The sequence below is a fragment of the Oxyura jamaicensis genome, chromosome 2 (assembly GCF_011077185.1).
Source record: "Oxyura jamaicensis isolate SHBP4307 breed ruddy duck chromosome 2, BPBGC_Ojam_1.0, whole genome shotgun sequence".
Classification (NCBI taxonomy): domain Eukaryota; kingdom Metazoa; phylum Chordata; class Aves; order Anseriformes; family Anatidae; genus Oxyura; species Oxyura jamaicensis.
In genome coordinates, this window is record NC_048894.1 from 55527944 (window position 1) to 55547451 (window position 19508).

The 19508-nt window shown below is 36.7% G+C and overlaps 1 protein-coding gene across 3 annotated transcripts in view; it reads right to left on the minus strand.

The window, feature by feature from the left end:
- CNTNAP2 (contactin associated protein 2) overlaps positions 1–19508 on the minus strand; it is a 1137498-nt gene that overhangs the window by 106266 nt on the left and 1011724 nt on the right. For all 3 annotated transcript variants that reach the window (XM_035319470.1, XM_035319471.1, XM_035319472.1), the window contains one exon: positions 7603–7773. In XM_035319470.1, coding sequence (XP_035175361.1) covers positions 7603–7773 — 171 coding nt within the window. The remainder of the gene's footprint in view (positions 1–7602; positions 7774–19508) is intronic.

Sequence of the window (19508 nt, forward strand, 5' to 3'; positions counted from 1 at the left end):
CATGGACTGGTATGGAGACACAGAGACTGAACTGACATGTTGAAGGTAAAAATATGTGCCCTGACTTCATAGTAATTAGAGGTAGAAAACTCCTGTAACACACTAGTGGAGGATAAAGGCCACAGACATGCTGTATGTACTCATTTTTGAATTATATTTGAGTGAGGGACCTGCCTGCTTCAGAAACCTTTCCCTAACTACCTTGCTTCACTGCATGCATGAATCTCATGAAATGTAATGCCAACAGGACACCCATTCCTGTTTCCTGCTGTAGTAGTAAAAACATAAAAGGGTGAGTGAAAGGATTTAGATCTGTAAAAAACATTTGCTATTTCTAATTCATATTGATAGAGAGCTGTCTGTAGTACTTGAGTAGACACAAAAGGCTCTACCATGATCCAGACTCTATTTTATAAACAAAGTCAAGATGTTTAGATCAAGAGGATATAAAATACCCAAATTACATAAGATCATGTAATAGCAGTCTTGTGATAGTAACTGCTTTTATGACTTTCTTACAAAATAAAATCATTTTTTTTAAATTAGATTTTTAATAAAATTGTTAGGAAAATCTGTGGCCAAAACTTTAGATAATTTAAAATCTACCACATTATGATGTTCTTGCAAACACTTAATCTAAAAATGATTATATTCACTTGAATCAATTTATCGACATAGTTTGAATTAATCATGTGCATAAAGATTTGAAGTATCATGGATACAATTGTATCATTAGTAAAAATACCTCCTCTTTCATTGTATCTTATCACATTAAATATTTTTCTACTTTGAAACTATTCCTTTGGTGAAAACAATACAAAATTATTTAGACTTTTAATAGACTAACTAAGCAATTTCCAACACTTTATGTTTAAAGGCCAACTGAAAGAAAAAAGAAAATAAAATAAAAGAAAAAGAAGTAGATTGCAAGGTACCAAAACCCTATTTAAACACGGAGGAGAAAGATTCCCAAAAACATCTAAGTGAATTATGACCAGAAGTCCAACTGGATTCAGATTATAGGAAGCAATGCAGTTTGGTTGGACAATTCCAGATTTTGTCACTCACAGTGTTTCAAAGTATGGGATGATATTGAGGATTAGTAATAAAGGCAAGGATTAAAGAGCAAACCACTATGGGTAACATTGCAGTGAGTGTCTGCTATAGGCCACCTGACTAGAAAACGTGTATGAGGCATTGTACAGACAGCTAGAAGCAGACTCATGTTCACAGGCCCTGGACCATGGGATACTTGGGTCATACCAACATCTATTGGAAGGACAGCATGGCAAGGCATAAGCAATCAAGGAGGTTCCTGCAAAGTGTTGACGACTACTTCCTGACCTAGATCATACAGATGTCAAAAAAGAGAGATGCTCTGCTGGACCTCAAATTCACAAACAAGGAGGGGCCTGTTAGGAGTGTTAAAGTCAAAGACATCTTTGCCTGCAATGACCATTAAATGGTGGATTTCAGTATCCTAAATTCAGAAAGGAGGGTAAAAAGGGAGATCACAACCCCTGATTTCATAAGGGCAGATGCTGGAGAAAGGAATTTCCAGCTCCAGTCAATTTTAGACAGTTCTCCATCCAAGTGGTTTATTTGCTACCTTTGGCTTGCTCCCAAACACCAGAGCACCTATCCCCATCTGCAACTTAGATATAAAGATAAAGGTGGAACTGGTGTTTTCAGAAGGGTCATAAACTGCCCTTTTTAAATATCAAGCTTTTCTGCACCACTTGCCTCAGCTGAAAAGAAATCTTACCTTGAAAAGAATGATGCTTGCAGTTTTTTTTCAGTCTTAGGATGAGAGTTTGCAAATGTAAAAACATTTGGATCAAAAATTTCCCTGAAGAAATTTATTTATTTTCCATTTAATTTGATAGCTTCCTATTGGCCCCTGGGATGAAAGGATTCCTAATTTTGCTATGCATTCTTTGATGTGTAGCATCATTGCAACATGCTCTCCTAGGGGGCTGTTTTTCAAAAAAATGACCTGCTGCTAGGAAAGCAAAAAAAACAAACAATAACAACAAATAAACCACAACAATGAAGGTCACACCAGTTTCCCTACTCAGCTGCAAAGATAAAGCAGTGAAATATGTAAAGTTATATTTACATTAACATAAGGGAATTTAAAGAGTATGATGTAGAAAATTCATTGATATGGTAGAATTCCATTTTAGGATGCCTTTGGAGAAAGAAGTGATGAAATTATTAAAATCTGTAAAACATATATATTAATCAATCATATTTTAGAGCATTAAGTCTGGAGGAATGAATGCTGTCTAGGAAGAATCAAACAACAATGCAAATCATGTTCCCTGGTCTATCACTGCTTTGTCTGATTTTGGAAAACTTACTTACATCTCAGCTAAGTAGCCTAGAAACAGCCTAGCACAAGAAGCAATATGGCACTTTTCAAGTGCAAATGTTAGGTATTAAAGTGCTGTTGGTATCCCTTGCCCACAGAGCAAGCAGACTCATCCTGGAGACATCCTGCTGCTCTCATTAGCAAGCTACCCCATGCAATCCATTTCACAGCAGCTAAGTTCACTGATCACTCCTTGAGGAGACTTTTAGGGTGGCTACCATTGCAGGGGTTATCAGCTAAGTGATGTCTCTGAATGTAGGGGCTGTAAATATTTCTAGGTTTCTACAATAAATTAATAAGAAAACTCCTTCCTCTCTTACAAGTTCATGACAGGATCAAAAACAAATTGACCTTTCTTTTTCTAAGCCTCACCTTTTTTTTTTTTTTTTTTTTTTTTTTTTTTTTTTTCCCCGCTGTAAAACTGTCTTACTGTTTGCTTCTTTCAGAATAATAACAGTGGGATACAATTCATTAGTGTCTGTAAATTGCTTGGAGGTGCTGGGATGAGAGGAGCTACAGAAATGCACGGAATATATTTTTCATTACAATATTATGACAGTGGCATTAAGAGAGTTTTCTGAAAACAATTTAACTTACTACTGGCTTTTTAGAGCAATGATCCTGTGAATCTAATACAAAACAGTGTTGGTAGATGCTTCTTCCCAGATTATCAAGAATGGGTCCTTTTCAAAGCTTGCTTTCAGGAATACATCTCTCCAAAACATAGGATTTCTCTTGTTCAGAAAATTCAAATTCAGTTTATTTGACAAACACCTCATAGGTATACAGTAGCTGGATTTTCATATTCATAACTCTCTGCAGTCTTCAACAAACACCTCCTAAATGTACAAAACCATACTCCTCCTCATTTTATCCTAGTTAGATTTGTTGACATTCAACCAGACTTTAGGTAGCCTCCTGCTTGTTGCAAAGTTTTGAGTAAGGATCCTGGAGTCCTATTTCCCTCTACCTCTCCTTTCATGAAGCTCTAGGCAGGCTCAGTTGCACAAAGCTACCATTTCCAGGGAGTGACTACAAAGAAGAATAGAGCAGGGAGGCGAACTGAAAGTCTTCAAGAATTCAAAGTGAAATTCTTGGCATGTTTTTATGGCAACATTGGACAGTAGAGTGCTTACAAAAAATAAGAGCATTAAGATATCTTGTGAAGAGCTCAAGGATCCCTATCACTGTTGTTTGATATACAGACAGCTGTTTAGTCTGTTTCATCGTGCTAGGTCTGCTTCCAACCTCAGCACTAAGGGAAGTGGAGGTAAAGGCAAAGGATTAATCAGGGCAATGGCTAGCTGAACTGGTTCGGTGTAGTAGTAGGTCTCCTATGGTAGATCTGTGTAGCTGATGGGCCACTCAGTTTATTTCAGTTTGCAGAAGTACTGCATACTGTAAGCAACTCCCTATCATGTTGCAGAACAAGTGCCAGCTCTGTTGCACGTACACACAATACATATACAGAGAGTATATACTAATTTTTAATTATGATGTTAGGTACACACTAGGGGAAAGAATGAGGGGCTATGAGAAAGATATTTGCTGTTGCCAAACTGTTCCTCTAACTTTTTCAAACTATTTTGTGGATTGCATTTATGAGAAGCATGGACAAGGAACAGGTCAGGTTACATTCCTCTGGGTACTAAAAGGTAGGTCAAGACTAAAGGAAGAAAATAACCATGGCAGAGGGCCTTAGAATAAATGAATAAATGGTGTTCTTACAGGTGTCTTCATATGAGGACTGGATTTGGCATTAAAGCTGCCCAAAACTGTATAGGAAATCTCTAAAGGAGAAATCATCATTTTTTTTTCTCTAAAATATTTTTAGCTTAAAAAAATTTGGAAAATTTGACCAAAGATGTGTGGTTGCCCAAAGCACTGATTTACAGAAAAATGTACACCCTACATCCTGTCTAAGCCAGTCATTGTCGGCTGATCAGCCACCTGTAAAAATAATATGTAGATTTACTGATGTATGTAAAAACTGAGTTTTAAGATAATTCTACATTTCTCTCTGCCTACTGTTCCTTGAATGACGATAAGTAAAAGCCTGCCGGGGGGTCTGGTTGATAAATGGAGTACCCAGAGATTTCAACCACATTCACAGTAACATTTTATCGCCCTTTTTTTTTTTTTTTTTTTTTTTTTTCCATTTTTTTTTTTTCATGACAGTCTTCCTTGTCTGTTTGGAAAAGCTTTTTCTTAAATCAGAGAAACACATTGTTCCTTTCCTTCATCCCTCTCCTCAGAGATGTTAATATGGAGCTGAAGACACATGAAGTTACATACTGCAAGATTGCACCTCTTTTTCTTATAATTCTAGAGAGTAGGAAAATAAGTTGTGCAGTTATTAGACCTTAAGACAGCACAACAATAAAATAATTTAATGAGAATTCCTACTGATAACTCTTGTGCTCAGAATAAAAAATGCAATAGTAAACTCCTTTCCAAAGACTTGAATCTAAGAATCTTTACAGACCAAATGATTTGTTCTCCTAATATATTTAGCAAGTTCAGTAAGCTGTTTGAAATACCGGATGTTTTAGAATCTCTCAGTTCCTGGTCTGTAGAAATAAGCTTATGCTAACTGTATATTACAGATATATAGAGCTATTTCACATATAAGGGAAGAAGAAGAAGAAACTTTTACTGTCTGTTGGCAGAGGACACTGATTTCAATATTTTCCTTTTGGAATTGTAGGAAGAAATCATTAAAAGAACCTATATATATATATATAATATATATATTTAAGGAAGTGATTGCTCTTCAATGAAATTAATGCCTGTACAAGAGGGCAATAAAAAGACAATGTAGCCATTATTTGAAGTACAGCAACTTGCAGCAAATATGTCACAACTGACATTACACAAAAACCTTTAATACAAAATAACAGTTTTGTAAGAGAATTTGATGTGTTAGCTAGAAAACAGTTTGCTAAAGGAAAATGTCAGGGTTTAAAGATAATACTGTAATTATCTTACTGACTTAATTTTATGTTTCCATTAAGAAACAAATTCATGTATGAATTTTATGGGACTTCTGTAAAAGGGAAGCAAATTCTTTTAAGAAGCAGAAGAATCTATTGTAAGCCGTGCAAGGAACTTCTGAAATTCTGAAATTTTGTTTTTAAATTGATTGAATTCTAACAAAATGTAAATGCAGACTAGAATGAAACAAACTACTGAAAACAGGATAAAAAATGTCCATGCAATAAACATGCAATTCAGAAAAGAGAATTAATTTATTTTTGTTACTAAACCCATGGAATTTAACTCATTTTGAACTGTGACTAATATAACTTTCAAGTCACAGAAAGAAATTTTCTGGGATCTGAAAATTTCAAGACTAGTTTCCAGGAAAGAAAAGGTAGACTGAATGCAATTATGTTCAAATGAACTGTGCTCTGTACCATTTAACAAATACAGTCAGGATAGGTTTAATCAAGAGGTTTTTTACTACCTTAAACTGCAATACTACATCTGACCTTACAAGCTGTTTCTACAGTGATATTTCAACTTCTGCCATCAAGAATTTGTTATCCAAGTCTTAGATTCAGGGACAGGAGGCAGTGGTTGAATTCAGGCACATGCCAAGCCACAGTAGTCAGTGGGCCTCAAGCGTAGGGCCTCAAGTAAAACTCCTGTTTAACTGCATTGTGGCTACACTGCCACATGCTTTATTTAACTGGTGCATCTGTTCAGTGAGCCGCTTCAATGTCATTAGCATTTAAACTGTGTTGAGTTCACAATAATTGTAGTCACTGTCAGGTCACCTTTATTCATTGCTATTGTAGCTTTTAAGCTAAGTGAACAGCAAGGCTGGTCTGATAATGGCTAAGGATGAAACACTATCATGTTTCATGTGTTAGAAGAGCAAGAAGCTCTGGAAATGCCCTCCTCAAATGACTGTAAGTACTTTTTAAATTCAAAGTGAAATTAGAAGTATCTGCCACTTTATTATAAAAGGGCCATGCCCCTTGTTAGTACAAATGAATATATTTCATCTGACTCAATAGCAACTATTTTGTTTCTCACCAGTTGGAAATTAGAGAAAATTGGGATTAAGGAACATCAACTAAATTCCTTGTAGAAAGAGTGAAAAAACCTCTCACCTGCTTGGAACTTGGCACTTTATTCCTAACTGGAGGGGAAATTTAATTACTTTTTAAAGGGCCTCCCTGGTGATTTCTAAATTTCCACGCTCTTGTTTGTGTGTTTAGACTTCAGGAATTGTGAAAAAGGGCTTTTCATTTTTAAATTAGATGTGTGCATGTAAATCTCATTGAACCTGCATAAAAAATAGATTATTTGAGATACATAAAAAAATTAATCTCTTTCAACATTAGTGACTTTTGCCACTGACTTTTGTACATATATACTTAGAACCAGGTTCTTGACCTCTGTGAGTAGCTTCTGCAGCAAATGGAAGAAAAAATGTTTTTCTTGGTACTGGAGTGCAGACAGGGAATTTTCTGCACTCATGTAACCACCCTGCTATAATGTGTTACTAGAGGCTGTAATAGCCATCACACATAGCACAGCAGGCCTGTCTCCACTCCTGTTTATGGCAGGGTAAACTGGGTCGAGAAAGAACACAGTAGACGTAAAACATTGTTTTCCCCTAATTCAACTGCTTCGATTTCACTAAGCAGAATTCATGTATAGCTGAGGATTTCAGCACCTTGCTTGGAAGTTTGCTCTTGTGCCATTTAAAGTGGTTTAATAATAAAACTAACTTGCCTCCTAATAGCATTATGTCCTTTTCTTTTTTTTTTTTTTTAATCTGCAATTTCACTAGCAGATAATGCCAATAAAGAATTATTTCTACATGATTTTTAAAGATATTTTAGATATTGTAGACAAGTTATCAGCTCAGGCTCTTTACAGTGCTCCTACACAGCTGCAGACATACATTTTAAAGAAATAAACCTTGATATGCAATTTTGATTTTTTTTTTTTAATTTAATTTTTATTTTTTTTAAACTAGTGGTACCAGTTTTATACTTCTTTCTATTTCTCCTTTTGATAACCAAACCAAAGAGACTTCAATAGTTCTTCCTATGTAAGACAATCTGAGAAGAAGTCAAGTAGTGTGATTTTTTTTTTTTCCTGATTTAACCAAGGTTACACATTTTACTGAATAATACATGTTTCTTGGAATCTGTTACCTGACATGAATCTGTGTCAGGTTCCAAAAAGAGTGGTGGAAAGCACATACTTACATTTCAGCTCCAGTTTGATGAAGTCAGTGTTCCCCAGATTCTCAAGAAACACCCCATCTGAGGCCGATGTTTTGAAATAGAAAGAGATATCTGCACTTGTTTCCCCTTGGAAGGTGGAGAAGTGAAGATAGGATGATGATGTGATGAAAGAAGCTGCATTCCAGTAATTTCCTGCAGGCATGGGATAGACAGGAAATACATATATTTGAGTGCTCCCTGGAAGCAGTATGAAAATTTGAAGCTTTTAATGTCAATATATGCTACAATGTTGTTTACATTGAAACAAAACAAAACAAAACAAAACAAACAAACAAACAAAACCAACCACTTTGCTTCTACTATTTTTTTTTTTTTTGCTTTTTTTGATAAATTGAATGTCTTTTTTTAGTCATATAGAAATGTATTGCTGAGATAAATCTTCATTACAGTACAGTTACTACATTTAACATATAGTTGTACCTCAGGTGCATGTCTCATGTGTAACATATCTGCCTTCAAATTTACTCTACACAACGACGCACATTTCTTCTGAAAACATAGCCAGGTCTAATAAAAGTCTGTTAATACATATCACAGGAAGAATGAACCTAAGCAATATAGACATAATTAACATATGCCCGTATCCATTCCCTAACACATTTTCCCTGGAGAAACACCATCATTAACAATATTCAAGAACTATAACAGTACTTAGCTAGCAAGGCAGTCAATATTCCATGCAAGGCAGCATTATGTTACAAAGACAAAAAAAATCGTAAGATACAGTGAGAGACTGTTACTTCACCAGGATGCATATGTGTCCAGATTCAGAAATTATTAAGATATCACTCATTAACCCAGCCCAACCCAGTGCTTAGTATTCTGGCTAATAAACACAGTAAGAAACCACTTTCTATTCCAGCCATAGCTCCCAGAGATTGGTTCTCCATCATTTGATTACTGAACTAGGTGATAACACTATTATTTTGCTGGTTAGCACTGGATGCACGTGAATGAGCATGCTGAAGCCTCAGAAGCTTAACACTGGTTTTGTAATACCACAGACCCAAGTCAGAACTGTTATAATTTGTGTAATTTATTAATCTCTATTCAAATTTAAATTGAACATTTGAATTAATGGAAAAAGACTGTTTAAGCATTCTAAGCATACTGTTCTTTTTCATATTTCTATCCTATCTCCTCCATTTAATTCTATCTCTCTCAAGAATGCAGAATGAGTGGCTTTGAAAAAAGAAGCAGCTTTCTATTCTACTTTAATCAATCCCAGGAAGAAAGTTGCATATGAGACTTTTTGTGTGTTTGTGTACATTCATGCGTGAGCAATGAAAATGGGACCAAATGGTTTTGGTACAGTGTAAATGTACATTCATAACACACATGTATATATATTTTGTGAATTAACCAGTTCACCTTTAACATTACCTGGTTTTCGCCAAAAATAACATTTCTTGTCTCTTACTACTCACCACATTTAGACAAACTGGCAAATTCCAGATTAAATATTATTAATGATTTCTGTAGAAATATCAACAATATTTATATCATAAACAGTCTTGGGCAAGAAAAGTCTGCTAATTAAATGCAAAGTTTTTTGTGAAAACATATGTAGTGAAAAAGCAACACAAATAAAAATGTCTAGAATTTAATTTTCATTCATAGTTCCAGGCCTCTTCCAATCTCTTACCTTTTCAGAGTACTTCCTCAATATTAGGGTTGCTGAGGGTATAGGTGAAGGAGTGTTTTGGCAAAATCTCATTCTTAGTACAGGATCCAGATGGAACATTGTATATGCTTTCCCACTTGCAGATGTACCTGGACATCTACATTTTTTTCTCATGGGAGATCAAGATATGCCAGATGCTGACAGACTTTTTGGATATGTTTTATTCCACTTGCTGAATAAACTCACATGATGTAAACAGGACTTTAAAAGTCAGGAATATATGCAATACTTGTTAAGGAGCTAATTTAGCTGCCCTGTATAACCTTTTAGAAATGCTTTCAAGTTTTCATAAATCAAATAAGTATTTTAGACTTCTAGCTTTACATTTTTACTCTGAATGTTGACTAAGTTATAAGCCTAAAACACATAGAACATATGACAAACAAAAAACTTGTGAGAGCTGCAAGGATTCTACCAAAAAATACAAATACTAGTAGAGACAAATACCTGTTCAGAGGGATAGGCTCCCCAATCATCTCACTATCCCCAAAACGAGACTGAGGTGAATATGGAGCTGCATCATCATGCAGCCAAGCAGCACAGCTGCTATGGAGTCTACTGTCAGGGTTCCTTCTCTAGCCCAGGATGTTGCTAATAGACCAGCTTTCTTGCCAGCATTATCCTACCATCAGCCACTGTTTGCAAAGCCATTGTTTGTACCATGCTTACATCTTTTGTGAGTTAGACACAGCTCAAGAACTACAGGTTGGAAACCTGTCTTAACTAATCATTTCCACTAATGAATTGACAATGGCTTTGTTGAAGAGATCATATTTTTGTTTTATTTTTGGTTTCTTGTGTCACGTCCACTCACAATGGGACCCTTAACTGTAGACTCCACTATAATACAATATAATATTATTGTTAATATTGCAATTAAATAAATAAGAGCAGGAACTGCTATATGAAACAACAATTTATTTTGTAATATTTTATTTATATTTTTTTAGTTAGCTTCCAACCCTCAAAGTATTACATGTACTTTAACACAGATTCAACCTTCAGTGCTGAGACACTCTGGGTTAACTCTTTAACCAAGAGAGCTCATAACCAAAGTGCAGGTTTGCCATTACATGAAGTTAATCTTCAGTTTTATCTGGCAATTCCTCTTTGTATAATTAGAGGAGAAGATTTCACTTTCATTTTTTTTAAAGTAAAATTTAGACTGCGAGGTCTTTAGGGCTGATGCGAGTTGTGAGTTTATATAAGAAGTTCTAGCGATATGGTGAAGACTTCAAAACATCACTGCAGGGCATCTACAAGTAGGACTACCATCACCAATTACAACAGAGAACCAGACATGTTGATGGGTTCATATTAATATGTATGTCTCTGTTTTGTTGAAACAAAACCCACCAATTTTTATTTAGTGCTGTATCTAGTCTACTGAGGAGGTCTATTACTAAGTATTTTACATTTCATTTGAAATGCTGTGATTTGACTCTGCAGAAAACCTTAGATGTGAATGCTAGTGGTGAGAGGATAAATACAAACTGTTCAGACTGAATGGGAAAACCTGCAGCTTGAGAGAGACATTTTCAAAGTCTATTCACAACAAATTTCTATAAAGATAAAATCATGCTTTTATACATTGGTATACATTCATCTCAAAACACTTTCAGGGGAAAAAAACTATTTTATTAAGTGTACAATGGAATGTCTTGCTAAAAATACATAATGATTTTTATCACAAAATAATATCTCTTGATAAGAAAGGGGCTGCCTGAGGAAATCTTGAATAAAAATCCACTAGACACACATTATTGTTGTTGCTTGCTAGGAACCTTTGTAAGTCACCATTGCCTCAAAATTTCTTTGGCACATTGTCCCCCTCCTTTCCTCAAAAGGCTTGAATATATCTATACTACAGACATTTTTCTACTGATTTAGGCTGACAAAACAGTAGATGGAAAAAAACTGGAATTAGGACTTAAATTGCAGGGTGGATACTTTAGGAACACTTTTATTGTACAGAATGGTCAGAAATACAACTGAATAATTTTATTTTTCTTCTTTGTAAGCTCACTTTGTATTTTGTAATCAAGACCACATCTCTGTTGTACTACATCTATCCTCACTGTAAGCCTGCTTAGTGTTTAAATTTGACTTAAACCGATTAAACAGGTACAAGACATGCTGCTGTCATGGATCACAAATCCAAATAAAATCATGATGCTGAAGCCTTTTCAATTGTTTGAAACCCAAGACAAATTTAAGATTGCCAAAGCAGGGCTGTGTTTCTTATCATGTTTTTCTCAGACTAAAAATAATGTGAAGGGTCACCTTAAATCTGATATAGAATCATAGAATATCCTGAGTTGGAAGGGACTCACAAGGATCATCCTGTCCAGCTCGTGGCTTCACACAAGATTACCTAAAAATCAAACCATATGTCTAAGAGTGTTGCCTAAATGCTTCTTGAACTCCAGCAGACTTGGTGCCATGACTGTTTCCCTGGGGAGCCTGTTCCAAACTTGAAGATTTTTCCTATGAAGACCCACCTCAGGGAGGAGGAAGGAGATAGTTACCACCGTACTAATAAAGACAAACTCAGGTCATGTTGAATTGTGCGACATGTACTGACATCTTTTTAAGTGTGGTAGTTCCATAACCTGATAACAGAGTCACTGGACTTATAGGAGCCAGACTCTCAGCTTCTCCCTTGAATTATTTTTGTCCAGAAATCCCTTGCTAGCTACCAATAATATCTTATTTCTTAGCATGATTGAAATTCATGCTTTAACACTATCAATTTCTCTTTACATTTAAACCCCATTGAAATGGATAATAGCAATAGCAGAACTGTAAAAGACATCAGTGCTTTTAGCCCAGCTAGGCAATAGAACTAGAGAACGAATGCTGTAATGTCAGGCAGCTCTTATGTATTACAATAGACCAAAAACCTCCAGGGCCCTCATGTGCAGCAAAACAGATTTTCTATCAAAACCATTATGTGAATAAAATGTAAGAATAGTCTCCTATTTCAGAGAAGATGGATGTGCGAATGGAACAATGCTCTGTGCCACAAAGTAATAGATTGAGATTATCCATACAATTATGCTCAACAAATCAAGTTTTTTTCCTTTTTTTTTTTTTTTTTAATTCAGGGAAAGTGGAATCTACATTTACACTCAGAGCAGTTTGAGTATCAGTACAGCAACAATCACATTTTTGATTCAAGACTTCAGGTCTGCATCTTGGGTAGAAATCGACCCTAATGAAACCCAAACTGTCTGTTGGGCTTTATATATATTCCTTGGTAGTGAAACAATGGGTGAGAAGGAGGAAAGATATTCCAATCCCAAAAGAATATTACAAGTTATTCAGGAAACAAAAGAAAAGTCAAAGAAAATTGTTTGCATTTCTTATGCTTGAGAGGTTTAACTGAAATCCTGAAGCAAGGTAGGCCATGTTCAATGGCACTAGTCAGAATGGGGCTGAGAATGCAGCTTCAGTCTGGGCAAGAGGAGGGTGTGCTCAGGGGATATGGCAGGGTGTATGGCAACTCAGCAGCAGCCTAAGTCCTTTGCTGGAAGAAGAATACTGATGACTCTTCTCAATTACTGAAGGGTCTGCTTGGTGTCATTTTTGGTTGTACTAACATGCATTCACACCTTTATTCTTTCTTCATTGATATGGAATCCTTTGTCACTTTCTTTTTTCTTTTTTTTTTTTTTTAAAAATTATATATCTTTTACTATATACCTTATATATATATATCTTATATATATTTTACTACATATCTTTTACTATATTACCTTTACATCTCCTATACTTACAATATATAGAATATACTGTATTTCATAAGCTTTACGTACATTCTTTGTTTTCTTTGATACCCCTGAAATCTGTCTCATCCAGCTCTAATCCTGAATTTCTTTGACCATGTTGCTTATAGCCCTGGGGTCCCCTGTATCAGTCTGTGGCCTGTCTGTATATCTCAACTAAAGATGACAATATCATATTTCTCTGGTCACAGGTTTATATTTCATCAACATCATGGCAGAATACCAGTTGAAAAGAAGCATGTAAATTACAACTTAAATTAAAATTAAGATAGTACTGTCTTGATTTACTTAATCCAAACATGAGTCAAGAAAAAATCCCGCTCTACTCTGCGCTGGTGCGGCCTCACCTCGAGTACTGTGTGCAGTTCTGGGCACCACAGTATAAAAAGGACATGAAACTGTTGGAGAGTGTCCAGAGGAGGGCTACGAAGATGGTGATAGGCCTGGAGGGGAAGACGTACGAGGAACGGCTGAGGTCACTGGGCCTGTTCAGCCTGGAGAAGAGGAGGCTGAGAGGAGACCTCATCACAGTCTACAACTTCCTCGTAAGGGGGTGTCGAGAGACAGGAGACCTTTTCTCCATTAACACCAGTGACAGGACCCGCGGGAACGGGGTGAAGCTGAGGCAGGGGAAATTTAGGCTTGACATCAGGAGGGGGTTCTTCACAGAGAGGGTGGTTGCACACTGGAACAGGCTCCCCAGGGAAGTTGTCACTGCACTGAGCCTGTCTGAATTTAAGAAGAGATTGGACTGTGCACTTAGTCACATGGTCTGAACTTTTGGGTAGACCTGTGCGGTGTCAAGAGTTGGACTTGATGATCCTTAAGGGTCCCTTCCAACTCAGGATATTCTATGATTCTATGATTCTATGAAAATAAACTAAACTGAATTGCTCCATAAGATGTTGGCTTAATAGCAGAAATGTCCTTTGACAACACACAAGAAAAATAATACCCAAGTCAACAGATGAAGAGTGCATTAACACTGCATAACAGCAAAGCTGAATTACAGTCCTTCAGGGTGAATACAAATATAGGTTAGATTTCAATTTTCAAGATAAAACTAGCTCTGTATCTTTCAACAAAATAACAAATGGCTGGAAGTCCAGAGCAAAACCTGCTGAGAATATCAACACATCTGAAGATGAGTTCAGAGTTAGCAAAAGAAAAAGTTAGCTCTGATGTTGTGACTGTTTCATTAAAGACAATTCAATTTTTGAAGGATAAACACTAGATTTTAGAAAAGAAAAAGATGTTTGGAATATTCCACCTCAAATCTAGAAAGCTGTAGCTCTGTCATAATGTGTTTTGGTCTCATTTAACTAAGCCTGGTTCTTTCTATAGAGAGTGGAATTGTTAAAAATTCTAAGAAAGGAATGGAATCTGGTAGAACTGTGCTGAGAGTCCATATTTGTTATGATTTTTAGGAGACTTACAGGGGTCTGGAGTTTCAGAGTCAGAGAGATGTCAATATATTCAGAAGCAGGCAAACAGCAAAGTACATTTGATCTGAAAAATTGCTTATGGTTTTTAACCTCTTTGATATCTATAGTACATTTCACTCTCAAAGTAATTCCTTCAGACTTCTCTTATGGAAGTCCATTGCATGTATCTTCTGAAAGTCAGATTCTAAAAAAAGTTAACTGTTTTTGCACATTTGGAGGATATCCTTCCATTCATGACCTTGTCTGTTTTAGTTGTGGGAAAGTTTTTGGTCTCTACTCTCAGTCCTTTGGCAACTCTTTTACTGGGAATGAAAAAAATCCTGCTCATCTACCACTGCTGTGACCATACTTGATCTCATCGCAAAATTTGTCAAGTCCAACTTTCACACAAGCACAAGGCCTGAAATCCCCAACTTTTTTTCATGTGGAGCAAGATAGTGGTGATATGGTAACTGTCTTTCAGGAATTACAAATGTGGGATAGCCTTAAATTGCTAATATAGAAAGGAAAGATCCTCTGTTATATTATTTGGGATCAACTTGAGCATTATGGCCATTAACAAAGGACATAAACCAGCTTGCATTAAGATGACAGTAAGATGGATAGCAGTTTATCTCCTTACCTTTATAAATGATCTGTTTTCTCTAGTGACATAATACAAGACAAAGATCAATGGATATAAACACAGATGCTAAAGTTTGCATTAATCTGTCAGTCACCATATTTGCTGAGTGAGGGAAAGAGCAATCACATTTATCAGAGAAATGTTGGAGTCAATGAAACAGATTCAGTGATGCAGAAAAGTTTCACGCACCTGCTGTGTTACTTGTAATCATCTCTGGAAGATCATTTTTCAGAAGTCTCACCTCCTGGTCACAATGCCTAATTACAATGCATACCCTGTCACTGCTGGCACCATTACTTTCATCCATCTAAAGAATGAAAGGTCCTGATCCGGCATGGTTTACAACTTGGAGCTATGTAACATGCTGATGGAACTTTAATGATGCATCTAAACTGGTATCTTTTCAAAGGAATATATTTTTTTAAACATTAACTGACCTGCAAACATCAGCTCAATCACCCCTGTGCCACAGTCAATGTGGTGTGTAGGGACCCTGCCATGATGCCAAAATGGTAAACATTAAATACAGAAACCTGCTGTTGTCCTCAAAAAATGTTACTAATAATGAGGATCCAATTCTATGTAGACCTGTAGGTATTGGTGAGTGTTTACAGCTGTGTAAAGCAACTGTCATAGCTTACCACTGTCATTTGACAGTGCTGCATAACCACCTTACACTCAGCAAATAACTATGCAAGATGTAAAACGAAGACACAAGGACAAGAATGTAGAAAACCAATGATTTTTCACTTCCTTCTATTAAATTTGTACCCTTTGCTGTGGAAATGGAATGCAGGAAAGAGAGTTTCTCAGACCCCTCCTTTCTGCTCTTCAGGTCCTTGGCTAGGCATGTGAACAATAAGGTACAGCTCTAGAGTTCAATAGTCACAGATACATTTCACTGGCACAACACCACGTGGACAACATGCTACAGTAACCATTTCCATTTTTGCTATCTCCATTTGCTGTCCCTGGCAGGATTTTTATAAGAAGGATGTGCTGTGTAGTGTTGGAGCAGCTCTGTCCCCCAAATTTTCTTGTTTCTGGAGGAAAGTTTCTCTTTTTAGGGTGATTCTTTTGGTCCACTGTTTGGGCATGGATCTAGTTTGCTCAACACACTCAAGGTCCTGACTCTTTGACAACCCGACATTCTTTTTGAACAGATACACTTTGAAAACAGAAAATATTCTTCAGAATTAAAATGTAAGATGTAATTTAGACTTGATGTAGCACATTAAATACTCTTCACATCATTGATTCCAGAATTATCTGTCATTCACAGAGATCATCAAATTATTTTACTTGATCTTCTAATACTTGATGGATTTTAGAGCATTCTGAAGTAAAACTCAGAATATTTAGCTCACAGGATATGACTAGGTACTTTCATGAATCATAGTTCTCTGAGCTTTGATGAAAAATGTGGATAAAACCATTTGCTTGAAGTACTAATTTCATTCAGCAGGCTCACTACTACAAAATTATGGTGCTCTACAGCTTATACATAGAAATGTACTTTCAATGACTTCTTCATTCATGTACCAGTCCCAAATCCAAAGAAATTCATATAAATCACTGAAGATGCTCTTCAAACTTACAGTAAAGGAGTAAAATTATAATCTTCATTCTCATGTTGTCACTCCAGTTTTATGACACAGTAACATTCCAACTCCAACTCCCCATAAAGTATTTTCCACGGTATCCCTGCCCATTGTAGTAGGTTTGGAATTGGATGATTTTTAAAGTCCCTTCCAACCCAGTTATTCCATGATTCCATGATTCTGTGTATGTATTTTTGCTGATGGTTTACAGTACTTATGCTATATAGGCCATCAGTTCAGAATCACAGAATCACAGAATTGTCTAGGTTGGAAGAGACCTCCAAGATCATCTAGTCCAACCTCTGGCCTAACAATAATAAGTCCTTCACTAAATCATATTGTTAAGCTCTACATCTAAACATCTTTTAAAGACCTCCAGGGATGGTAACTCAACTAGTTCCCTGGGCAGCCTGATCCAATGCCTAACAACCCTTTCAGTAAACAAGTTCTTCCTAATATACAACCTAAACCTCCCCTGGTGCAACCAGTCCTTTCCCGCTTGTCCTGTCACCAGGCACGTGGGAGAATAGACCAACTCCCACCTTGCTACAGACTCCTTTAAGGTATCTGTAGAGTGGGATAAGGTCACCCCTGAGCCTCCTCTTTTCCAGGCTGAACAATCCCAGCTCCCTCAGCCTCTCCTCATAAGACTTGTTCTCCAGACCCCTCACCAGCTGTGTTGCCCTCCTCTGGACTCGCTCAAGCATCTTGATGTCCTTCTTGCAGCGAGAGGCCCAGAACTGAACACAGTACTGGAGGTGTGGTCTCACCAGAGCTGAGTACAGTAGCACAATCACTTCTCTAGCCCTGCTGGCCACGCTGTTTCTTATGCAAGCCAGGATGCTGTTGGCCTTCTTGGCCGCCTGAGCACACTGCTGGCTCATATTCAGCTGATTATCAACCAGTACTCCCAGGTCCTTCTCTGCCAGGCAGCTTTCTAACCACTCATCTCCCAGCCTGTAGCGCTGTTTGGGGTTGTTGTGCCCCAGGTGCGGGATCTGGCACTTGGTCTTGTTGAACCTCATACAGTTGGCTTCAGCCCATTGGTCCAGCCTATCCAGATCCTCCTGCAGAGCCTTCCTACCCTCGAGCAGATCTACACCCGCACCTAACTTGGTGTCTTTTGAATTCTAGAGATGGACATCCTGCACTGAAACCAAACCACCAAGGGCTTCAAAATGTTTCTGTGGCCTTCCAGTCCTAGACTGCTCTAGGAACTAAGGATAACCAGTGGAGTCTATTATTCCACCCAATAAACAGAAACTTTGACCACAACATCTGCTGCATTATGTGCTATGCCCCTCAACAAACCTCTTGATATGCCTGTGATGACCTAGCTTTTCCCCTTTCGGTCACTGATATCAGAATTTGCAAAAGGGCATTTGAAAAATAATTTTATGATTAATCTCTATATTGTCTATGGCAGAGAAGCTTCTCACTTGGCCAATTTGAGCCTTTCTTCCATTCCATGTCTGTTCCCTACTTTTAAACTAGCTCATTAAGGGTCTTACTATGCCCAAAGATCTTACAGTGATCTTACACTATCTCAGCTGTGTTCTAAATCCAAGAATGAAAAAGAGTATTTAAAAAATCCAGCTTAAAACTAAAAATCTCCCATGTTACGTGATCTTGTAGAGCCTGCTGTGGGTGGCTACACTCCCTTTATTTTACCGTTATTATTAGAATATTAAAATTATGATTAGTGCCATTGTTAATATTATTATTGGAGAGTAAACTTACATGGGCAAAGTTACTTAGCTGAGCTCACTGTAGAGGCTGTCATTTATGAGCAATGGACTGCATGTATATGTAAATACCATACAGGTGTTCCAAGCAACTATATGTAGTGTAATAGGAAATCTAAATCAGAACTCTAAGTGAAATATTCAGGCTAACTAGATCACTGTATAGAATGAGAGGAAGGGATTTATTGCACTCTTGTTGCAGCTAGTAATAAAAGTATTAGGGAATTGAGCAGAAGAAGAATTCAGACTATATATATGTAATGTCCTTACAAATTTAAGAAGGATTAAAAAAAAAACAAACAAAGTTTACAGATGTATAAGAAAGTCTCATACAAAACATTCCCAGATGTATAAGAAAGTCTCATACAAAGCACTCCCCAGTAGACAATTACTAGCTTTGGTATTCAAAAAACAAACAAACAAAAACAAAAACAAAACAAAACAAAACAAACAACAACAACAAAAAACACCAAACACCAAATAAATCTAATAACAATAACCTGTGTTAAAGTTTTAATTTCTCTAAAGGCCCTTTCCAACTTCAACTATTCTGTGAACTATTCAGTCAAAGTATGTACAATGACAAGAAAGAAATAAAATCTGTTTCTGGCTTGAATAAAAATTACAATCTTATCCAAAAATTGAAAGGAAATTAGTATTTCAGAGGTGAAATGGTTAGTGAAAGCAAAACACTCCTCAACATCTACAGGATATCTGATTCTGACCTCTTTCACATCATTCCAGCACAGCTCTGCTGTTCATGGCATTACATTCAATTTACACAAATCTCAGAGAGCATTTACTCAACATTTGCTTCCTAAATCTTTTCAATCTCAGTGGAAATAATATGCAATAAAAGAGAAAATGAAGTGTGAAAAAAGTTTCTCAGAAAGATCTTTCTCTGACTTCCAATTCCTTCCTTTCCATCTCTTTTCCTTCCTTCCTTCCTTCCTTCCTTCCTTCCTTCCTTCCTTCCTTC